At 38.7% G+C, this 24,870-nt stretch overlaps 1 protein-coding gene and 1 long non-coding RNA gene across 3 annotated transcripts in view; one reads left to right on the forward strand and one right to left on the reverse strand.

Moving 5' to 3' along the window:
* The window catches only part of LOC131144354 (uncharacterized), a 61,977-nt gene that overhangs the window by 20,262 nt on the left and 16,845 nt on the right, over window positions 1-24,870 (forward strand). The window contains exons 1-9 of one of the 2 annotated variants that reach the window (XM_058092944.1): window positions 2,033-3,010; window positions 18,634-18,795; window positions 19,069-19,134; window positions 19,336-19,479; window positions 19,614-19,727; window positions 19,987-20,088; window positions 20,179-20,364; window positions 21,387-21,476; window positions 21,540-21,674. In XM_058092944.1, the coding sequence (XP_057948927.1) occupies window positions 2,753-3,010; window positions 18,634-18,795; window positions 19,069-19,134; window positions 19,336-19,479; window positions 19,614-19,727; window positions 19,987-20,088; window positions 20,179-20,364; window positions 21,387-21,476; window positions 21,540-21,674 (1,257 nt within the window). In that variant the 5' untranslated portion in view covers window positions 2,033-2,752. Of the gene's footprint in view, window positions 1-2,032; window positions 3,011-18,633; window positions 18,796-19,068; window positions 19,135-19,335; window positions 19,480-19,613; window positions 19,728-19,986; window positions 20,089-20,178; window positions 20,365-21,386; window positions 21,477-21,539; window positions 21,675-24,870 lie in introns of those variants that run through there. The other variant, XM_058092945.1, reaches the window with a different exon arrangement.
* Window positions 11,159-12,852, reverse strand: LOC131144355 (uncharacterized). Its single transcript, XR_009133790.1, has 3 exons — window positions 12,598-12,852; window positions 12,455-12,518; window positions 11,159-11,382 (listed from the first exon to the last, which is right to left on the reverse strand). It is a non-coding gene; the product is annotated as an uncharacterized LOC131144355 (long non-coding RNA).

Raw genomic sequence — 24,870 nt, forward strand, 5'->3', positions numbered from 1 at the left:
TCGCGCAACAAATGGAGGAAGCCAAGAGCTAGGCTATCTTCTACACGTTCACAAAAGTCTTGGCTTGATCTGCAAGAAAAAAGTAAGAGAGCGACCGAGGTTAGAACAATGAAAAAAAAAATAGAGAATATAATAAGATGTGAGAGAAAGAAAATAGAAAGGGGTTGAGAGAGGAGTGTACTGAAAAAAAAAAAGAGAAAAGGAAAGAAAGAAAAGGGAAACGGAGAAAAAGAAATAAAAAAAGAATATAAATTAAGTTTTTTTTTAAAAAAAAATAGGACACATGTTACCCTATACGGACGATGACACGTGGCAACAACCAAAATTGCGTGTTTGGGGAGAGATGTGCCGACTTGGGAGTCAAGTATGTTTTCTTTGGACGGTTTTATATTGCTGCCACATTAGTGATCTCTACGTCACAAGCCTAGTGCTCGTAGCATTTTGCCATGTTGGGGGTGCATACGATTAACGTTACACACTGCAAAAAAAAAATCCTGCACCACTGTGTTAGAATGGTTGGCGACACGCGGGGCAGCATTCGGAATCGGAGTTAAACCGATGACTAGAGTTAACCTGTGGACTCGTTAACCTGGCTCAAATTGTTTCAACTGGCTCTAACCTGTCTAAAAACTGTTACTTTAATTTTCAGAATTAAAAATAATTTTTCTTTTTTTAAAAAGGAAATAATATAAAAATAAAAAAAAAATCAAAAAAAAAAATCCAAAGAAAAATAAACACAAAGTGTTTGAGTAATTGACTTAGATAAAAAAATGAAAAAAAATAAAAATATCAAAAATAAATAAAATGAAGGAAAATTTCTTTAAAAATCATAGAAAATTATAGGAAAATGCTAAAAAATTAGAAAAATTTTGAAAAATATTTAAAAAATTTTGGGAATGTTTTAAAGACTTTTTACTTGATTTTGATGAATTTGTTCGTGTTTAAATATCTATATATATTTTATTCTGTGTGAGTATGTTCCAATGATTAAACAAAAGGTTTATTTAATAAGTTGCCATCCTTTGGAGGTCTTATTAGAAATTTGTAAATCACACCTTATTTTACATTTTCTTTTAAAATTTTAATATTTATGTGTTTTTTAAAAAGTTAATTAAAGACCACTAGATTTAGTTTAGGGATAATTCATGGTTAATTAGGTATTGTTTGTAGAATGGGTGCGTAAGGGATACTAGTACCTTCCCCTCGCATAACTGAATTTATGATCACAACTCTGATAAATACATACTGATATTACTAGTTCCTTGATCTTAAGATTAGTTTAAAGACCAATCAACAAGTAGTAATTATGTGAACTAACTGTACTTAGAAAAATAACAAGTGACGACTCCATTAAACCTTTAATATTATTATTTCTCGTCATTTCAGACCTTTCACTTGAATATTGCGATAAGTATAGTTATTGAACCATAGGATGCGGAAAACGATTTAGTTGTGTTTGAAAGTATAGAACTGATATATTGGATTTGAATTTATATGGCTTTGAATAAAATATAATATAAAGTTATATATATATATATATTTAAATTTATACAAATTCAAATCCAAATCTCAAAATTTGTATTACAAAACTCTAGGTTAAAAATATCAAATATCATTAACAAAATTTATAAATTCAAACCACAAAAATCAGAAAACATCCTTAAAATATCCTATCCTCGTTTTAGAAAACAATTGAAAATCAATAAGTCTTATTAAAAAAGTTTTCTGTTCATTCCAGTTTTTGCACACCCTCCACAGTTTATCCGTCCCACTCGCACTAAAGCTTTTCCTACCTCCCAGTAAGCTTTACAATTAAGCTGCCGATTCCGGCTCTTTATATAAAACTGACTTAAATGTCTAGAATACCCTGCTCCCCAGTGGCAATTAGCTCACTAAAGCGAAGAAATTTCCGTAACTTAACATAACGAAGACTGCGTTCCTTCTCTCCTCAACACGAGCTGACCGTAGCCTTTCCCTCTCACTTTGTAATGAATCCACTCAAAGGGCTGATGAACACAATTTGTAATGATCTCAAATGAGTGGTAATGCCTGACTAAATGAATTACTTGCAAGGGAATGAAATTACAGGGACGAATTGAATCTAATACTGCAAGGCTTACCATGGAAATTGAAATAAGGAAGAACAAGTTGGCTGATTCGAGAGAGCCACTCTCGAGAAATAGAAAACAAATTGATTCCAATTTCCTACCCCCCTCTATTTCTGCTGTCCCTTAACTTTATACATAGCAAACTCTAACTAACTAGAATACCCCTGCGCTCTCCTACAGTTGGCCTCTTAACACGTAAGCAACAACGAGCCGTTAAGGGAGTTCGACCCAACACCCAGCCTAGCTGCCACGTGATCCACGCCTCGGCCATGACGACCCGAGCCCGACCTACCCACAGCGATCAATTATTTGCCTCTTCTGACACCCAGCTTCAGAACAATCTGCACGAGCTCCATTGCGATCAGCTGTTCCATCCGAAGGCCCTCAAGCCCTCTGTTCGAGCTCCCCTGTATGGGTCGCTCGTCCGAAGCCCTCAACCAGCTCGGCATCTCTTCATCTGAACACAGCTGTGACCCTTCGAATTTGCGTTCCCTGGTGACGAGTTACCTTGTTTGAGCCGCTCGATCTGCTTGGATTCCCCTCTGGTCAGCGTCTCAGACCTTCCCCTATCTCGGCTCGTAGCACACTTTAAACCCTCTCCCCTCGCAGAAGGGCTTACTGTGAGTGAACAATTCATCAAGATAATGATGAAACTATTCTCCAGAGGCTCTGCCTCGAAAGAAGCTTCAGACGTATCACCGCAATCTTTCCCTTCACCTTCGTCGCTGCCTCCAAACTTCACCGGCCCGGCGAGGCCGATCCGCCGTGTGTATGCCGACGAGAAGGGCAAGTTTCCGGATGGATCCGGAGGCACCGTAGCGATATGCCAGTTGGTAAGAACCCGTCGGTGTGGTGGCCGTTTTGCGGGTCGCGCTCGCAGGGCAAGAGCTTATCTTGAACAGGTGGCCTTTTCATTTGTCTAGCAAATTCGAAAACTGAGAAAATGTCAATTAGTTACTTTCTGGTTTGCGCTTCTAGGGGTTTTTTTGTAGCTAAGTTTGTTTGTATGGTTTACTTATTTGCGTCCCAATGTTCATGATTTGGGTTTTCCTGTCTGTGTGGGCATTGTGTAGTGATTGCAGTTTGGGGTATTTGAGAGAATGTGAATAATGGCGGAGGACGTTGTAGGCATGATGTTTGCGCCCTCTATATTAGGATTGTGTGAGATTGGTGAAGCCGGCTTTTATGATTTATTAGGAATTAGTTTTCAGCGAGGGTTAGAAAGTTCGTGGTCGAGTTTAGTTTAATTATATCAACTATGTCAAGCCCATCGGCAAGGGAGATTAACATATGTCATCTGTAGAATAGTCGCGTTATTAGAGTTTGGTTACCAAACCTGCTTCCCTTTTCCTTGCGAAATCTTTGCCGAATTTAGCAATGCTGAAGGGCCGGTGACCATGCCCTCAATGGAACGAATGGTGTTCTACAGGCATTTTGCTTTTCCGTTACAGGGTTGTGGAAAGGAGGGATGGAGGGAGGGGAGATGAACCCAGAAAACTTTGTTTAGGAATTTATTTTTAACTTATTTCTATGAAGGAGGAAGGGGTAGGGAGCCCCCAAAGCACCCCAATTCCCCTACATTTTCCAATTCCACTTAAATGATTGCCTCCAGATTTGGGGTGTTTGAGAAGGGAAGGTGATGGATTTTTACTGGTTCCCCCCCCAACTGTTGTTCTTTTCCTTTCCTCTTCAAACTCCAAATGTAACGACCTGGCCCTTTACACGGACTCAGGTGTCACTCACATACATCAAATACCTATACCTGTTCAAGATATGGAAACAACCCGCCCTAACGAGGGACTACCGGTATGTAAAAACATACATTAATATGATGAAATGTCGCGGAGGAAAAAAAATAACATACATGGGGATTACTACTAGCCTTATACCAGAGTTCACTAATACATACATAATTTACATACATCGGAAACTTAGAGTAATCGTCTATTACAACCCTCCAAAAAGGAATTCAGCAGTGTTTCGTACAAACTTTCAGAGATGCTTACGTAAGCTACCAAAATAAACTCCCTAGTACTTTATTCTAACTAGATCCGACGCACGGATGGACCGGAAAACAAAGGTTGTAAGATTAGGGGGTGACACCTCTCAGTAAGGGGAAGAAGGAGTACAACAGCTGTTGTGACTGCATACATGCTATTTCATCAAAAATCGGGAATATAAATCAAATAGTTTAATACAGTAATGCACAGGATATCATTATTATAACAAACTTCCCACATTGTCTTGACACCATGTTTAATGATTATCAGATGACCAACAGCAAAATATCCCTAATAACCAGTTTTTACCCCCGTGGCTCGGAGTTGTGTGCACTGGTCTCGTCAAGGCCCTGTCGTTGCCAGACACGGTCGAGTACCACATACGATCCCGAACCGCCTCCAGGGCCCAATATCAGCCACTGGTTTCACCCTGCTTAGCCCGACCATCTTGGTACCCACATCGTTTAGTCGTGTGTTGCAGTGTACATCCTCGCTACGCTATCGTGCCGTATCATATACAGTCGTTTATTCCAACTTGCAAAGAAAAGTATTTTTAAACTCCCGGGACTCTCAAGCTGTGGTTTCCGGTATCATTAAATTCAATTTATACAAATATGATAAGATTTTTATTCCCTAATCTATATCAATAGTATAGAAATATTCCAGCGGGTTCAAAGCGGCCGTCTTCCACTCAGTTTATCTGCTTTGTTTTACTGATGCGCTCGGTGGTATTCACCGCCTCTGTTTATCACATTGTCAGTATAACATTGGAATTTCATTCCCAGATTCTTTATCAGTAGTATAGAAAAGACATTCCATTCCATTCAACATATTATCACACACAAGTGTATACAAAAACCCGCTAAATGATAGAATTTCAATATACATATTAATAAATAAATAAAGGAATCGCGCCCTCTCTATCTATAGTATAAATACAAATAAAGATGTTTGTAAAATTTGGAGATCAACGTCGAAATCCTCGTTTTTTACCAAAATCGTACAATCGTCAAACCGGCATTTCTACTCGGGTAGAATTCACAAATAAGCAGTTTAAATCATACATATACGTAAACTAGCTTCTTAGCGGTTTTAGGTTCCAAAAAACTTGTTGTAATCAAATCACCTTACCTTTTTCAAAATGAAACCTTCGTACGGAAAACGGTCCAAAACGACAACTCAAGATCCCGAAAACCTAAAAACCACAGAAAAATAACCTTACTATGGTTTCTACGCTATCCAAAATCAAATCAAATTAGGATCAGATCCACTCAATTCCTGGGAAACCGGAAAACTCTCGAAACGACGATCAGATCCACTAAAAGTGTTTAGAGTTTCTCTTCTGATCACGCAGTACCCTCCATTTTTGGAAAACGGATGACGAACGGGAGAAGGATCTGAGAGATGAGAGAGAGAGGAAGGGGGAGGAAGGAGAGGAAGAAAATGAGAGAGAGAGGAGAGGAAGAGAGGAGAGTTGTAGAGAGAGAGAGGAAAAAAGAAAGAGAATTAAGAGAATTATAGAATAATCATGAGAGAGAGAGAGAGAGAGAGAAGATGAGACTGAGAGAATGAGAGAGGACTCCTCTCCCTAAGGAATTTATAGATAAATCTTGACTAGCCCTTACGTAAATCTAATAAATATCTCCTCCAAAGAAGATATTTATATATAAAATCTCAAAATATCTTCTCCAAAATATCTCTTCTTTTTTTTTTTTTTTTTTTTTTTTTTTGGGTCGGGTTACTACAATCTCCCTCCTTATAAGAATTTTGTCCCCGAAATCACCACTGATACCAAAAGTACTCAACCTTACGTCAGAGATCTACAGAGATTCGGCAGGCCACCCTCAATGCAGCTCCGGCGCGGAAGTTATTCTCTACCCTCGATTATGCGGAGGAAACCGTGGTACAATGTGATGCTTCGGACAAAAATTAACACACGGAAAACTCTACCGAGGACCCTACCCCTATACTACTATACAGTAATACATACCTTCCGAAAATAACTGCGGGTTACTTCTGGCGTTATTTCTGACTCTAACTCCCATGAAGATTCCTCCCTAATAGGGTTCGCATAATACATCCACTAGGGTATTTCCCTAGTCCGTAACTGCGAAACTTCCGACTAATATCAGACTGGACCTCTTCATAGATAAAGTCTCATGATCTATAGAGCTTCGTAACTCAGTATACGCGATGTGATCTGGTATGTACTTCCTCAGTACAGACATGTGAAATACATCATGACTCGGGATAATGCTGGAGGTATAAAAAGCCACTCGATAAGCACCGAAACACCCTATCCTTTCAAGGACTTTCAAAAGGCCCGACATACCGAGACTTAGCTTCCCCTATTCCGAATCTCATCACCCCTTTCATAGGAGCGGATTCCAAGAATACCATATCTCCTACGTTCAAATTCAGACTCTCGCCGACGAGTATCAAGCATAACTCTGTTGTCGACTCAGAGCTGCTTTAATTCTTTCCATGATCAATGCAACCTTGCAGAGGTCTGTTGAATCAGTCTGGACCTAGTATCTGCCGCCTCACCACCTGATCCCAGTACAACGGAAGACGACACCGACGACCGTACAAAGCCTCATAAGCGTGCCATCTCTATGTCGCCCTGGTAACTGGTGGTTTATCAAATCAACAAGCGGAGATATAGTATCCAAAATTACCAAAAAAAAAAACAAAAAAAATCTAGAATACAAGCCGCAACATATCTTATACGTGTTGAATAGTTCTTCCGGACTGTACATCCGTTTGTGGGTGTGAAAAGACTACGAACATCCAATCGCCGATCCCAAGGCATTTTGTAAAACTTTCCAGAAAAGAAACGGATGTAACACGCGGATCTCGATCTGAAAAAATAGATTCGGAAACACCATGGAGTCTACCACCTCCTGGACATAAAGTTCGGCCAGCTTATTCAAAGAGTAGCTGACTCTGATCGGAAGGAAGGGTGCGTCTTTGTCAAACGATATACATAACCCATATGGCATTCTGCCCATGCATCGCCCGCAGGTAAACCCGTCACAAAATACATTGAGACGTCCCATTCCACTCAGGGACGTGAGGGTTTGAAGTGGCCTGCCGGCTTCTGATGTTCTGCTGTTAATATACTGACAGTCAGGCACTGTTATCCAAATTGCGTCTTCTTTTCCATTAGACCACCGAAGATTCCGCAAATCCGGTAACATTTTCGTACTACCAGGAGGTAAGTGTAGAGCGACGGCGTGCCCTCTCTAGAATAAAACCCGGTTAATCACGGAATCTTCGTACGGCAAAACCCTGATGCGGAATCTCCGTATCCCATCCCAGAAACTATAAGTCCGGCTTAAAACCATTCCGAACTCCTTCTATAACCTCAAACAAACTTTGGATCCTCTTTTTGCGCTACACGGATCCTCTCTTGTAAGGTCGGGGTTGCACCACCAAGCTGCCTGACAGCATTTGATTGATTTTCTTCTCCCACTCCAAGCCCAACCTTTCCAAGTCCATACAAATTTGGAGCTGAACTCTAATCGCTGGAAAAACGACGAATCAACAGACTTCCGACTCAGAGCATCAGCGCTACACATTAGCCTTTCCTGCGGTGTGTAGCTAATAACACAGGCGTAGTCTTAATCAAATTAGCCACTGGTGTTAATGTTCAGCTCCTCTGGGTGAACAAGTATTTAAGACTTTTATGGTCGTAAAAATCTCGCAACTTTTCACCCATACAAGTAATGCCCCAATGTTTAATGCAAAAATACTACGCTGCTAATTCCATATCATGTGCGGGGTTAGTTCTTCTCGTACTCTTTTAAGTTGCGGAAGCGTAAGCCAATTACTCTGCTCTGCTGAATTATTATGGAACACAACCAAGGACCCTTCTTAGAGGCGTCATATAAATAACGACCCCATCACTGAAGGATATGGTCAGGATTGGAGCGTAGTAACCAGTCGCCGTTCAGCTCCTGGAACGCAACTCACATTACTCAGTCCAAACGTACCTCAGTTCTTTCCTCGTGAGTCGCGTCAAAGGACGCTAACTGAGAGAACCCTTACCAAAACGAACTGTTAGAACCTGTGCAAGACCGCAACAAGATTCTTACTTCCTGAACATTCTTCGGTCTCGCCCAGTTCACTACGGCTTCAATCTACTCGGAGCCACAGAACACCTCCTGGACACGAGCGTGACCAAGAGAAACGCAATATGCTTATTCAAAACCTCACACTTCTTCAATTAGCATTACAGTCTTTCCTAAGCATTGCAAGACAAGCCTAAATGCCCCTATGCCTTGCAGCGCTCCTAGAATACACTAGGATGCGTCGTAAATACCACGACGAACCGGTCTAAATATTCGATTGCCAGTTGTGAAAGACCCTGTTCATCAAATTCCAATAAACGCTGCAGGTGCATTAGTCAACCAAAAGGCATAACCATAAATCATAATGGGCCCTACCGCGTTCGAAATGACGTCTAGGAAGGTCTTTCCAACTTTCACCTTTAGTGGGTGATACCCAGATCGAGATCAATCGAGAGTAGATCTGCGTGCCTTGAAGTTGGTCTCAAAACAGATCTCGATCGACCACTCTCTTGTGCGACGTCTTGGGCATTGGGGACCTTCTTTCCCCCTTCCTTGTTCGTTTGGGTTTGTGGTTGGGTTGGGTAGCGGGAATTATTAATTCTTTATCGTCACCCGTTCAGTTATCTGTAGTCGATGCACATCCTCATCGACCCACCCTTCTTCTTAACAAAACAAAAAGGGAGCTCCCAAGGAGAAATACTAGGACGAAGTGTACCACATTGTCTAGGAGCTCCTAATAGTTGTCCTTCAGTTCTTCAATTCAGCGGAGCCATAGGTAAAGAGCTTTCGATATCGGCGCAGTACCTGGAACTAGCCCTATGAGGAATTCCACTTCCCTAACGGAGGGAAACCTGGCAAGTCCTCTGAAACACGGCAGGGAAATCGAACTATACGACAGCAATGTTTCAAACTTATTTTTTTCAAACGGCGTATTTCACAAAAGCCAGTTACAATTGGCAGACCATCTAGGAGTAGCCTCCTAGCTGCAAAGATGACAAGAGTTGTGGTTGAGAACGCACACAGACCCCTGGAATTTGAATTCCTGCTCCCTGGTGGTTTAAACAACACCTCTCGCCTGCGGCAATCAATACTAGCATAACTGGCCGACAACCAGTCCATCTCAAGGATGATATCAAAACCATGCATGTCATAGACCACTAGGTTAACTGGTAGTATTCTTCCCTGAATTTCCACAGGGAAGTTATGGACTAACTTACTACACCCGATTGCAGACCCAGACGGCGTAGTCACTACCAATTCATAATCCAACAGTTGCACCTCCAAACCACATAATTTAACAAAATTACGGGAAATAAAAGAATGCGTAGCTCCAGAATCAAAAAGTACTATAGCTTCATGAAAAAAACACATAAATAGTACCTGTGACCACGTCACCAGCGTTCTCAGCATCACCAGGAGTCAGAGAATATACCCTAGCCTGGGCAGTACCCCCCTGCTGACCGCCACGCTGTGTCGGAGCATTCCCTCTGTATTGCTTCTGTGTGACTCCATCATTCCTCTGCCTCGGACAGTCTCTCATCTGATGTCCTTGTCTACCACACCGCATACAGGCTCCCGTAGACAACCAACACTGCCCCTGGTGTTTCTTACCACATAAAGAGCAATGTGGAACACTTGCGGCATTCTGGGACGTGCCACCACTATTTTTCTTCCATTTACTCTGTCCTGCCCCAGATGAATAATTAGGAGGCGCTGGCCTCTTCTTCGTAACCTGAACCTCTGCATCCTCTAGTAAACACTCCTCTGCTACCGTGGCTTTATCAACCAACGTAGCAAAATCTTGTAACTGCAGAATCGCCGTCTGCTTACGGATCTCGCTCCTCAGACCCCTCTGAAACTTCCAAGCCTTCTTTGCTTCATCAGGATTCACGAATGGAGCAAATCGAGACAGCTCCTGGAACTTGGCAGCGTACTGCTGCACTGTCAGTGAACCCTGATTCAAATTCATAAATTCCTCCATTTTCGCATTTCTCATTGTGGCCGGAAAATAACGTTCAAAGAAGAGCTCTTTGAATCGGGCCCATGTCAACACTATCGGTATCGGTCGGTGCTCCTCCATCTGCTTTACCGACCCCCACCATCTCTCAGCCTCCCCTGCCAACTTGAACGTGGCGAAGGTGACTTTCTGCTTTTCAGTGCAGTTTAACACACCTAAGATCTTCTCGATCTCCTGGATCCAATTCTCAGCACGAACTGGATCTGTACCGCCCACAAAAGTAGAGGGCTTCAATCTGGTGAACTGCTCAATAGAGCAACCCAACTCAGTCATAGGACGATCCTGCCCTCTATTCGTACGCACTACCTCAGCCATAAGCTGCTGTGCGAATTCACGTAACACACTAGTAGAGTCGTTACCAGCCTCGGGGCCGGCACCCTCACTACTACTGCCACCTATATTGGCAGTGATATCCCTGGATTCCATCCTGAAAACATTTACGAGAATTCATTAGAAGGTAATAGCCTAGCATCAACTAACACTATCATACTATAGACTCAGTTCCTTAAATCCACATCCTGAATATCGAGGTACTCCATTAATTTAACATCATCATTCTAACTCAAGTTCTGCTCTTCCACTTGGAAACAACACCATCAATAGATTGTCATGATTTTCTGAACCCTTCGAATGATCCAGAAAAACACAGAAGTCTGCCAATTGTTTTCATCTCCAGGTATACAAAACAAAACTCAAGGTCATATCCATGTCCTATACTCTGGTATATTCTAGACTGTAACAACTAGCAAGTTTAGCACATATCCCTAACCAGGCAGTATGAATCAAATCATACTTCCGACTGGCTACGGGCTCTGATACCAACTGTAACGACCCGGCCCTTTACACGGACTCAGGTGTCACTCACATACATCAAATACCTATACCTGTTCAAGATATGGAAACAACCCGCCCTAAACAGGGACATACAGGTGTAAAACATACATAATCATGATGTAAATGTCGCGGAAAAAACATAAACATCCATTGGGATTACTACTAGCCTTATACCAGAGTTCACTAATACATCCATAATTTACATACATTCGGACTTAGAGTAATCGTCATATTACAACCCTCCAAAAAGGACTTTCATCAAGTTTAGTACAAAATTTAGATGCTTACGTAAGCTAACCAAAATAAACTCCCTAGTCCTTTTATCTACTAGGACCGACGCACGGATGGACCTGAAAACAAAGGTTGTAAGATAGGGTGAGACACCTCTCAGTAAGGAAGAAGGAGTTACAACAGTGTGTGACTGCATACATGCATATTTTCATTCAACATCTGGAATATAAATCAAATATTTTTAATACAGTAATGCATCAGGTATATCATTATTCATATTACAAAATTCCCACATCTGTCTTTCGACCATTTAATGATTTATCAGATGACCAACAGCAAAATATCCCTATAACCAGTTTTACCCCGTGGCTCGGGTTGTGCACTGGTACTCGTCCAATGCCCTGTTCGTGCAGACACTGTCGAGTACCTACATACGATCCGACTGCCTCCATTGGCCCAATATCAGCCAATGGTTTCACCCTGCTAGCCGACCATCTTGGTACCCACATCGTTTAGTACGTGTGGTTGCACGTGTACATCTAGCTACGATATCGTGCCGTATCATATAACAGTAGTTTATTTCAACTCTGCAAAGAAAGTATTTTTCAACCCTCCCGGGACTCTCAAGCTGTGGTTCCGTGTATCATAAATTCAATTTATACAAATATGATAAGATTTTATTTCCCATAATCTATATCAATAGTATAGAAATAATTCCAGCGGGTTCAAACCGGCGTCTTTCCACTCAGTTTACTCCTCTTTGTTTACTGATGCGGCTCGGTGTATCACCAGCCTCTGTTTATCACATTGTCAGTATAACAAATTGGAATTTCATTCCCATATTCTTTATCAGTAGTATAGAAAATACATTCATTTCCATTTCAACATATATCACACAAGTTTAATACAAAAACCCGCTAAATGATAGAAATTCAATATACATAGTTTAACTAAATAAATAAAGGAATCGAGCCTCTCCTACTATAGTATAAATACAAATAAAGATGTTTGTAAAATTTGGAGATCATACGTCGAAATCCTCGTTTTTACCAAAAATCGTAAAATCGTCAAACCGGCATTTCTACTCGGTAGAATTTCACAAATAAGCAGTTAAATCATACATAATAACGTAAACTAGCTTTTTAGCGGTTTAGTTTTCCAAAATAACTGTTGTAATCAAATTCCCCTTACCTTATATTCAAAATGAAACTTCGTACGAAAACGGTCCAAAACGACAACTCAAGATCCCGAAAACCTAAAACCACAGAACATAACCTTACTATGTTTTCTACTGCTATCCAAATATCCAATCAAAATTAGGATCAGATTCCTACCTCGATTCTTGGGAAAACCCGAAACTCTCCGAAACGACGATCCGATCCACTAAAAGTGTAGAGTTTTCTCTTCTGATCCACGCAGTACCCTCCATTTTTGGAAACGGATGACGAACGGCGAAGGATCTTAGAGAGAGAGAGAGAGAAAATGAGAGAGAGAGAGAGAGAGAGAGAGAGAATGAAAGAGAATAAGAGAATTTATAGAATAAATCCTTGAGAGAGAGAGAGAGAGAGAGAGAGAGAGAGAATGAGAGAATGAGAGAGGATAAGAGAATTTATAGAATAAATCTTTACTTAGCCCTTAAGTAATCTAAATAAATATCTCCTCCAAGATATTTATATATAAATATCTCAAAATATCTTCTTCTTTTTTTTTTTTTTTTTGGGTCGGGTTACTACACCAAACAAGGGGAGAGTAGCCATCTCTTTTCTTTTCTTACCCTCCACTTCCATTCACTTTAAACCCCCTCTCCCACAAAGTGAAAAATCTCTAAAAGAATGTTGAGTATAAAGTTTGCAAGTACATCCCATACCTTTACTTTTTAAAGGGTGGGTATGTGGTCACTCTCCAAGTCATTCAAAATTTGCAAATATTTGTATTTTTGACACTTAAGTCTTAGACCCTTATGAGGTTTTATCTTTTTCATTATGCTGCAGTCTCTGAATCTCTCTTGATCCATCTGTTCATTAAAACACGCACACACATAGAGGCATGAGGGAGGTTTGTGAAACGTAAACTGTAGGAGGTGGAAGTGTTGTTTGAATGCTAAAGGTTTTGTCTTAATTTAAACCACTGGTATGTAGGGAGTGTAGTTTACCCCTTTTAAAACAATGCTCTATTCAATTGGCCGAGTTTTGAGCATGCAAGGAAGTACAAATTGTAGTTTCTTCTTCCAAAGTCTTAAATTTGTCAAGAATGCGAGCCTGATACATTAGGAGTTGAAGGATGAATCCTTGGAGAGATCATTGCACTTGGTATACTATGTAACTTGAAATGACCTACTAGAACAAACATCAGAACAAAGTCTTAAATTTCAATTTTGACTCAAATTTCAAAGCTCCAAAAGTATGGAAATTTCAAGATAAATTTCAATTTCGATGCCAGTTTTGATTTTGATTTGAAAAAATAATGGAAATTAGTATTAAAGCGTGGAATTCTTTTATGAAACTTTAGAAATGATTAATAGACATAATAATATAAGTTTTAGGACTAATATATTACAACTTAAATGCATCTATGTTGCGTGTAAGGTGGAAAAGTTGTAATATAATATGTTTATTAAACATATTTGTAAGGTAATGTGCATTAAATATATTCAATTAATGCAAATAAAATTCATAAATCATTTAAATATTATTTAGTATATAAATAATGATTATTTAGACACGAATGGTTAAATAAAATGTTGTAAGTTTATTTTTTATGTAATTTCAAAAGACCTCGTAGTAATCTTTTCTTTCGATAAAAAAAAAAAAAAATAAATTGAAAAATTTCACTTTGCTCCTAAATCTTTCATTTAAATTCCAAGGAAATTTCATTGTATGGTTAAAGTTTTGATAAGTTTTGTTAAAACTTGGAGATTTCAATAAATTTTGGATGATTTGTTGAAATTCCGACGGAAATTATGTAATACAGAACGAGTGCCATTTCAATTTCGAGGGTGATGGAAACCAAACATTTAGACTATTTCGTGGAAATTTAAGACGATGCATCATAATATAAAATAAACATTCTATTAAGTAGACTCTCCTGCTTTGCAGGTTGGCTAATTTTGTTTAGCCGTTCAAAATACATAAGAATGTTAGATACTCAGTGTCTTCGCTCTCGTTTTTGAAACTTAATATCACTAAATCAATTAGCTAGATGCATCACAAGCAACCTAAATTAAGATTTTGTGGAGGCTTCTAGACTTATATGGTGTAATCTATTTTTGTTTTTGGTGAGATACGGGTTTCTCCACCTAATGTGTAACATTTTATGAGGATTAATTTATGTGACTTTGGGAGAAGGTGAGATAGGTCATGTATACTCAACCTCCTTTCCTTGCACGTTATGGATAGTAGTTTGTTTGCATCAACAATGCCAAAATCCATTGTCATCCTAGGTGGCTTGCCAATATGGTGTCATGACACTCACAATAGTGTCTTCCTAAGGTCACCAGATCAAGGAACAAAGATCGTTTTTCATGTAATGAAGTATTGAGTAGAATGGAAGACCTAATCACAATGGTAAGTTTCTCCCTCTATTTATATTCTATGATTATATGGCAAGTACATACCAATGACCATAATACTCTTACTAACTCAGACTAACATAACACTAGCACACAATAATAATTTTAAATGACCAAAATAACCATTAACACTCCACCTCAAGCTAGAGCATAGATATCATATGCTCCTAGCTTGTTACAAATGAATTTAGCATGAGCACCCTAAGGCCTAAAGGCTATAGTGAATAAATCAGCGAGCTGCAAATCATACTTCATATGAATGATTGTAATGAGCGCCTGCCCAAGTTTTCCCCGAACAAAAGTGGCAATTAACTTTAACATGTTTTGTAGCATAGATATCATATGCTCCTAGCTTGTTACAAATGAATTTAGCATGCGCACCCTAAAGGCTATAGTGAATAAATCAGCATGAATGATTGTAATGAGTGCCTACCCAAGTTTTCCTTGAACAAAAGTGGCAATTAACTTTAACATGTTTTGTTTGCTGATGGAAGACTGGGTTGGAGGCAATGGGAATGTTTGCTTGATTGTCACACATCTACTCCTTAAATCGAGAATGTGGAAAAACTAGTTCTTCCAACATGCTTAAACAAACAAGTTCACATGTAGTGTGAGCCCCGGTGCCATACTTTGACTGAGCACTTGACCTTACTCTTCTAGAAAACCGAATTACCGCCAGCAAAGATGCAATACCCGATTGTCGATCTTCTATTGGAAGGTGACCTAGCCCAATCTGCACCTGTGTATCCCTCAACATATCCTTGAATATAAATGTGACCCCAATCTTGATATGAGAGACCTCTCTTTGGTGTGCCATTGAGATATTTCAAGATGTAGATCTTGTGACTTGTTCTTGGAGAATCAAGAAATTGACTTATGACACTTGTTGTGAAAGATATATTCTATTAAGTGATCGTGAGATAATTCAACTTTTGAACGAGTCTATGATACCATCTTGAATCATGCAATGAGTCGCCCATATGCGGCACTAACTTATTGGTAGGATCCATAGGTGTATCAATAGGTTTGTATCCCAATAGCCTAGTCTTATCTAGAAGAGCAAGAATATACTTCCTTTGTGACAAAACTGTTCCCATATGCGAGGTGTGGATACTTTTATGCCCAACAAGTACTTCAATGGTCTTGGATCTTTGGTCTGAAACTTAGTTTGTAGAAAATGCTTTAGGCCCTGGATATCTTGATTATCATCCTTAGTAATCACAATATTGTCCACATATACAATAACTAGAATCCTACCAAATTGAGTATGACGATAAAATACAAAGTGATTGGCACACTGCTAGAGGCCAAACCCAAGTATTATAGAGCATTGAATTGACCAAACCATGTTCTATGAAACTGCCTTAAACCACATAATAATTTCTTGATTTGATACACTAAGCTGGATTCCTTTTGAGTAGCAAACCCAGGTGTTTGATTGATATAGGCCTCCTACTGAAGATCACCATGCAGGAGGACATTCTTCACCTCTAATTGATGTAGAAGCCACTAGACTTGTGACAAGTGGTGGCTAAGGAGATGGACAAATGTTTTGGGGCAAGTGTGGCAACTGGGGAGAATGTATTTGAATAATCCAAATCATACACTTCAGTATATCTTTTAGCAACAAGCCATGCCTTCAAATGAGCCATAGAACCATCAAGGTTGACTTTTGGTATATACCTAGCGATAACTAAGCACATATTTATTAGAAGGAAGAGGCACCAATCTCAAGTCTCATTTTCCTGTAATGACTCATCTCTTCAACCATTGCATTCCTCCATCTAGAGTGGGCTAATAGAAGATAGAGTATTAGTAAGGCAAAAATAGTGGGGTGGCAAGAAGTCATAGCAAATAAAGTTGGGGGTGGGATGTTGTGTACATATGCATGTACCTTTCCAGACAATAGTGGGAGAATCATCATCATGGGAAATGGGTTTTTCAAACAAGGAAATCAAAAGTGTAGTAATAGAAGCTAGATGGGACTCTCCTTCCTTTTATAGCGCAAGCCACAAGGATCCAACTAATTCACCCTGTGGGTTAACTGATGATCAAAGGACACACGCCAAAATATGCGAGGAGATTAAGAGAACCAAGGAGCATTCGGAAAGAAAATGGAGTAGGTGATTTTATAAACTAACTGAGAATGATCTTTTATTAAATAAAGCCACGTCATCCTTGAATAATCATCAGCAAAAGTTACAAGGTATTGGACACTCAACTTGGACACCACTTGACTAGTACCCCAAACATCATAATGTGCTAACACAAAAGGGCTTGCTGCCTGTTTATTGATTTGGAAAGCAAATGGAACATGATGATGCTTTCCCAACTGGCAAGACTTGCACTCAAGACTAGACACAAAACTCAAAGCAGGAATTGGTTGTTTTAACTCTTCCAATGAAGGATGTCGAAGGCGACAATTGATTAGTGGAGGCTGAAACTATTAATCAAGGACGAGGAGAAATACTGGATGGTTGGAGGGTAACCTGTTTGGGCAAGAGATGCAATGCGAAGGGAAGCTTGTTGGGATGCTTGATACTGTTGGAACTTGGAATCCTATTCCTCTGACATAGATACAGTACGCTGCTCCCTACTCGAGCCCAAAAGTGTTTGTGGTGGTAGCATTGGCGATGTAAAGTGGTTTACCATGAAGATCCCAACATTGCTTAATTTTGGGACCTCCTTATCATCCACAATGAGTGCACTTGCAAGGAGGGCCTTTATCTTGTACATCTCTTCAACCACGACCATTTGAACCACCTCGAGAACTTCTACATTACTTGGTTGAAAACTAGAACCATCTTGTGTGATGAACATAATCCTTTAAAAGCTAGGGGTTAAAACACTAGATGTTGAGGAATGTGTGCTGGAGGAAGCACAAAGAATGTGAGAATAAAATTTAGCAAAGGAATTCAACTCTGCACTACCAAGAATTTGGGGAGTGGACTACCTCAAACTTGGTTTCAAACCCATTAGAACCCTAATAATTGTTATATGCTCCCATTGCTTTTGCATTTTGTGAACATTAGCGATTATGGGTCGCATGTTGTTAAGTTCTTCATGGATACAATTCATCTTTGCAAAGTACTTTTGTCCCCCCCCCCCCCCCACGGGGTTGTAGTTGAAAAAAGTCAAATCCCATATTTGAATAGCACACCATTATTAAGGAGATTACACAGCCATTAAGCAAGATCAACTCCATCAAAAACTTGGATTAAGTTTATTACGCCTTCATCTTTCTTTGTGCCAAGCTTGGAGTGCCCCGTATTGAATAAGCCCAAATATCTTGAATCAGCCCATGAAGTGCTTCTTTGATCTTCTTGGATCTCGCTCTAGTAATAGACCCAACTAGAACATGCAATAGATCCTTTAATGGTGCTTGTTGATTCTCATCACAACTAACATTGGGTAGGGTGGCCAGCCTGCTACAGTCTGCAGGATATAGTGTAGTTTCCTTGGAATAAATGTAGAATACACGAGGCTCAGATTTGAGGATGGGCAGGTGTGACATGTAGACAGTGTATTGATCTTGTGACTTAACTTGGCCATTATGAATCACTAAATAATCACATGCAGTTTGATAATGAGGAGCACCTATTAATATAACTATGGCATTGAGGCGGTTGAAATTTGGAGTGTCTTTCTTCAAGAAAAGTATTTTTACAGCCATATATCATCTGAACGTATGTTTGCTTCCTTAATCACTTTTACTTTGAAAGATGTTTTAGTATGGAAAAATTTGTTATGTTGTATGCAATATGTGTAACTAAATATCCTGCTTGCATGTGCTCTGTTTTAGCTTCTTGGAAGGAGTAGCGGATTTCAAGTTGCATCAACTCATCGACCATGTACTAAAGGACTTTGGTTGTGGAGCACACCCTTAAGGAGAACTGCTCTTGATGGAACTGAATACAATCTTTTGTTATTAGACAGTGAAGGAATTGATGCGTATGATCAGACGGTTAGCTTTATTCTTTACAAAGAAATTGATGATTTGTTGATATTAGATATGATTATAGTAAGAAAAAGATCAGTTACAGAGCTGGATTTTTTTATTTATTTATTTTTCAAACTCTTCTGTTTGTTTTTTTTTTCCTTATTCTCTTTTTTTTTAATTGTACTAGATTTCCTTTATTTTTGTCTTTTTTAAAAAATAAAATAAAATAAAGTTGATGCTTTTCCTTCCTATCTTTTTGGGTATTATGTCTTTATTTTTCACTCTATTCTTTTGCAGGGAACGTATAGCACACAGATATTCTCCTTAGCTGTTCTGTTATCTAGCATGTTCATATACAACCAGGTTTGACCAACTTATGCTGTTGCTTCAACAATTTGGATACCGTGGTTTGTTGAAATTTGTTTATAATTTCTTCACTAACAGTGATTTTATTGCATATATTTACTGTCACAGTTGGTGCCTGCTGTGAATGAGGCATGATGTCTGTGAATTCTATTCCCTAGATTTCTTGCTTTGCCTATTTATGTTGATCTTTTTGTCCAGATGGGTGGTATCGATGAAGCTGCACTTGATCGCCTATCTCTTGTCACCCAAATGACTAAACATATTCGTGTTAGAGCATCAGGAGGAAGGGTTACTGCATCTGAGCTAGGGCAGTTCTCACCAATTTTTGTTTGGCTTTTAAGGGTAACTCTATTTTGAATCATTTTACATCTATTTATTTAATATTTTGAACATCTATTTTGTTTCTGTGACATGAGAATGGATCATTTGTTGGCTCATACACATCAACCAGTTTCCTTACTTCTAACTTATTGCAGGATTTTTATTTGGACTTAGTGGAGGATAACAAGAGAATAACACCCCGGGACTACCTAGAGATTGCGTTGAGACCAAATCAAGATGGTGGAAAAGATATTACTGCCAAAAACGAGGTATCATGTAGCTCTAATATTAATTCTTGTGGCAATAAACATCAGGGATGCGATAATCCTAATTTTCCTTTGTTTCTGCTTCTCTAAAGCGTATTTCTAATCTTAATGTGCCTTCTTTAAAACCTGTGTTTCTTACAATTTACAGTTCGAAGATTTTTCTGTAATGATCTTCTAGAGAACTTCGAGCACTTAATAGCTTGACTCTCTGCTGTTTATGTTCAACTGGAGGTGCTAACTTTGTATTAACAATACTTCCTAGATTCGGGATTCTATTCGAGCTCTTTTTCCTGACAGAGAATGCTTCACTCTTGTGCGGCCGTTGACTAATGAAAATGATCTCCAGAGATTGGACCAAATTTCGGTCTGTTTCTTGCTGTAGTCTTGGCTTTTCCCTTGTTGAGATTGTGAAAAGCTTCTATTTCTGTACTAATGTACAAGGCTTTGTTTGCAGTTGGACAAGCTGAGGCCAGAATTTAGGTCTGGTCTGGATGCATTGACCAAGTTTGTTTTTGAGAGAACTAGACCCAAGCAAGTAGGAGCTACAATAATGACAGGTCCTGTTCTGGTTCGTGTCACGGAATCTTATCTAGATGCACTTAATAATGGTGCAGTTCCCACAATATTCTCCTCATGGCAGGTTAGTGTTGTTTTTATGTAGCTCACTATTCCTTCTAGTTCACTGTATTTTGCTCTGTTGATGGTTAAATTTATTATGCTTGAAAATACTTGAACTTAATTATTCATTTTGAGCACTATTGAAGATATGAAGGATATCAAGTACAGGTTATCTGACATACTAAAGATTTGAAATAAACGTGGGACAGTGAAAGCAAGTTGTTGAAACTGTTTGCTCTTCAATATATATTCCAAGTGGTGTGATGTATATCTTAGTTTTATCTGCTGAATGCACCTTGTGTCATAGAATAAGAAGTGGGAATGGGGATCAACATGCATAACTAAAGCATTAGCCACTCTTGGTGCCAAAACATACTAGGATAAGCAGGAAAACAATTGGAATGGAAGAGAATATTGAAAAGAAATTTTATGGTGAGTTTGTGGCCTAGTGAATTGGAAGAGTAGTGAATAGGACATATTAACATATTTTCATGGGACAAAGTAGAAACTTCAGAAAGAGAACTGACAAAAGTTGTGAAACATGCTTTGAGTTGAAGTATAGAAACTATGATGTGATGAAAATTTGTTGCATTCCTCAAGAGCATTCTTGAAGTTTCCCTGGAATTTTTCCGGAGTCCATGGAGTTCTTCCCATTTGTTTCTTTAGTATCCATGCTGCTTCCATGTGACTTAAAGGCATCCTTCTCTCTTTTCTCTAAAACTGGGGGATCGATTTCTCTTTTCTCTCGTCTCTTTTGGATGAATGGGAGTCCAATTTTTCTAGTGGCTAATGTTTGGACTTGTATGGAAATGGGTGTTGTTCAGATAACAGGAAACTCATGTCTATAATGAGGTGATGAATGCAGAAAAGAATAGTTTGAAACTGTGCTGCAAATATGGAACTTACTGGGCAAATTTGCCAGACTTGTTCATATGAAATGTTATAATTATGTTCAAAGCAATTCTTTCCTACTGTATTTTCCTTCTTCATATTATTTGAAAAATACTTCTATAAATGGTTTGAACTGTTTTTTTGTTTGTACAGAGTGTTGAAGAGGCGGAGTGTCGGAGAGCATATGACTCAGCTGCTGAAGTATATATGTCTGCTTTTGACCGCTCAAAGCCTCCTGAGGAAGTAAGTATTTCTTCTTAAGAGTAATTGCTTGTTTCTATTATTTTCTAACTGCAGTGGTTGTAGGCTGCACTAAGAGAAGCACATGAAGAAGCAGTTCTGAAATCTGTGACTACATTCAATGCTAATGCTGTTGGGGCTGGTCCAGCTAGGCAGAAATATGAGAAGCTTCTTCATAACTTCTTGAGAAAGGCATTTGAGGTAATAGATCTGGGATTTTTTTTTTTTTCCTGTGTTATGAACTTATGACTATAAGCAAGAAGACATGATGGTTTACTAGTTAACAGAGTAAGCCCCTGATGAGAGCTAAACAGCAAAGAAACACTTTCTTATGGTTTGCTTACTTTGCTGTAAAGAGGCCCTTAGACTCTTAGGCCTTTGGTTATCAGGAATGGGTCAATCAGAATGGTAATGAAGGAATAGGTATTGATATCAAGGAATTGTACTGGGATGGTAATAACTGCATTTGACATATAACAAGAAGGAATCGGAATGATTTCCTGAAATAAGATTAATTGTGTTTGGTATGCCAGACTAAAAATGAGATGAATTTATTAAGTTAGTGCCTTTTGAAATAATTAATCAAAATTGTATAAAAATATAGGTAACTTATTTCCTTTCTAAAATTCAAACTAATTGGGGATTGATTTAATTTTACAACCACTCCAGCTGCATAAAAAATGACCAAGAAATTATAAATTGATGCTGCAAAGAATGCATTTATACATAATCCCATGACAAATATATGAAAATTGAAAAGTGATTAGAAGTCTGAAATGTGATTAGAAAATGCTAATACAAATTAATTGGTAATCATAGCGATAAAATTTGATACTATTATAGGCAGTAAAACACCATTTTTTATTAAAAAAATAATTTTATGGTACCTTTTCACCTATCCATTGATTCTCTCTAATATCTAACCGAGGTAGACATTTATCTTGAAATTCCTGTGACCAACCACAAATGCATTGTACGATTGGTCCTAATTATAAGGCATGGTTTTGCTTGCCTTCTTCTAAAGCCAAAAGATCCCCACAAGCCGTCAAAACACTTCCAAAAGTAGATTAATCCACGGCCAAGCCTTCCAACCTCATCCCTCAAAACAAGTCAACTGTTTGTCAACTCCCCAAACTATTTTGAGCAAGGCCTGTAATCATCACTTTCTATAAAACAAACCATGAAACAACTGCACTGATTCTAGTACCATCCCACATTGCAAAAGCCCAATGATCATTGGATTACATATGGACAAATTTCTCTCTGCCATTCGATCATAAATCTGCTTTGCATCATATATAGCTTGTTTTTGCATGCATGTCCACCAAGGGGCTACCCACTTAGACAGGAATCAAAACCAACTTTCCCTATTTGTCCATGAATTTGCTGAACCAAAATTCCAACCAAATTATGTATCGCTGAACTATGAGTAGCTCAAAAATCACAAATCACATTGAATCTGGAGAAAATGCAGAATCATTGAAGATTGATTTATAAAACAAAAGGCCAATTAACTGGAAAAAGAGAATTTCAAACAAAAGCTTGAAGAAGACAATGTAACCTGTCCTCTTACTGTGTCTCAAAAAAAAAAAAAAAAAAAATCGTTTCTGAAGAAGAAGAAAGAGAACAGATATGTGCATGTTTTGACTAATCTGCCAGGACGTGTTTGGATGTAATATGTCCTCTTACTCTTGTCTCAAAAAAAAAAAAATTTGTTTCTGAAGAAGAAGAAAAAGAATAGAGAGCTGCATGTTTTGACTATTCTGCCAGGACTTGTTCGGATGTAAACTATTTTGGTTTTAGTGCCATGTTATGTGTTGCTACATAATATCCTCCTGTCCCACATATTCATTCCTGTTTACACCCACCTTTCCCATGGTAATGAAAACCCTGTAATGCATAGTTTTTCAATCCTGGTTATTCCTGGCCAAACATCCAAGTCTTTGGGAATGAAGACTTTATTCCCATTCCAAGTCTTTCATTCCCAGTAACCAAACAGGGCCTTTGTTGAATGTTACTCTGGGTATGGTTATATGATGTTTTGACTATTCTGCCAGGACTACTTGTGTTGAGAGAACCTAGGCCCTAGTTAATGGACAATAGGGATGTAAATTATTTTGGTTTTAGTGCCATGTGCAGCATAACTACCTGCTGTTCCACATATTCATTCTCACTTATACCCACCTTCCCATGGTAATGAAAATCTTGTAATTTATAGTTTTTTATTCCAGATCATTCCTGGCCAAACATCCAAATCTTTGGTAACAAAGATTGCATTCCCATTCCAGGTCTTTATTACCCAGTAACCAAACAAGGCCTTAGTTGAATGTGACTTTGGGTATGGTTATACAGGGGTGTGTGCTTCTTTTCTTTTCTTTTGGGATGATAGTGCAGACCTTTTTCCTTTGAGTGAAATTCCAGATTATCTCATAGGGAACCTTGTTCTTGTTTGCAGTAGATGAATCATTTTTTTTATGTTAGAATTTGAAAATTAAACGATGTCAGACGTGGGGCTAAGGCTGATACTGGGTGCACTGATCTTTATTTCCAGGAAATTATTCTTTTGCTCATCGATTTGGTAATATCTACTCTATATAATATCTACTCTATACAATCACATAGAATCTTAGGATAATTAATAAAGTAAAAAAAATGGGAAGATGAAATCATATTGGAAAAGAAAATCTTAAATGTATTAGGCAATATGCCCAGTCATTCTAATAATTTTGGGTTTGAGGCTTGTACCATGGTACTTATGCATCAAGAATCCTTCATTCTTTATGGTAAGCAAATAAATGTGGAAAGATCTGTCTTCTAAGTTAGTTTGGTAGTTTACCAAATGCCAAGTGGCACATGTAATTCTCGTCTTTATCATTTTTAAAAAAAATATTTTTAATCTGGTCATGTCATCCCAAAACTTGAAATAAGTACAAGGTAGAATGATTTTAATATGCTTTTGTTAATTGAGTTTATAATTCTAGGAGTGGCTTGGCAGGTATCAATTTTTGTAGTAGGGTTTTAGAGACTTTTAGATCTTTAGCAGGTTGTGGTTTTAGAGACTTTTGGATCTTTAGCAGGTTGTGATTCTTGTGAATATCTATCTTGGCCTTTATTGTATGTTGGTCTTCCTCTGGGGGAATAGTCTTCCATCTGATGTATTTTGGGATCCAGTGATTGAGGGAGTAGGCAAAAGACTAGAGGGGTGGAAGAGGCTTGTATCTTGCTGTGGGATTGAATCACTCTTATTAGTGCCTCTCTTGCCAATATTCTGGTCTATTTTTTATCCCTTTTCAAATTACCTTTTATGTGGTTGGGAAGATGGAGAAGAACATGAGAGATTTCTTGTGGTAATGTACCTGGGGATAGGAGGGACCGCCTTTAGCTGGGATATAATTGT

This window comes from Malania oleifera, chromosome 12, assembly GCF_029873635.1.
Source record: "Malania oleifera isolate guangnan ecotype guangnan chromosome 12, ASM2987363v1, whole genome shotgun sequence".
Classification (NCBI taxonomy): Eukaryota; Viridiplantae; Streptophyta; class Magnoliopsida; order Santalales; family Ximeniaceae; genus Malania; species Malania oleifera.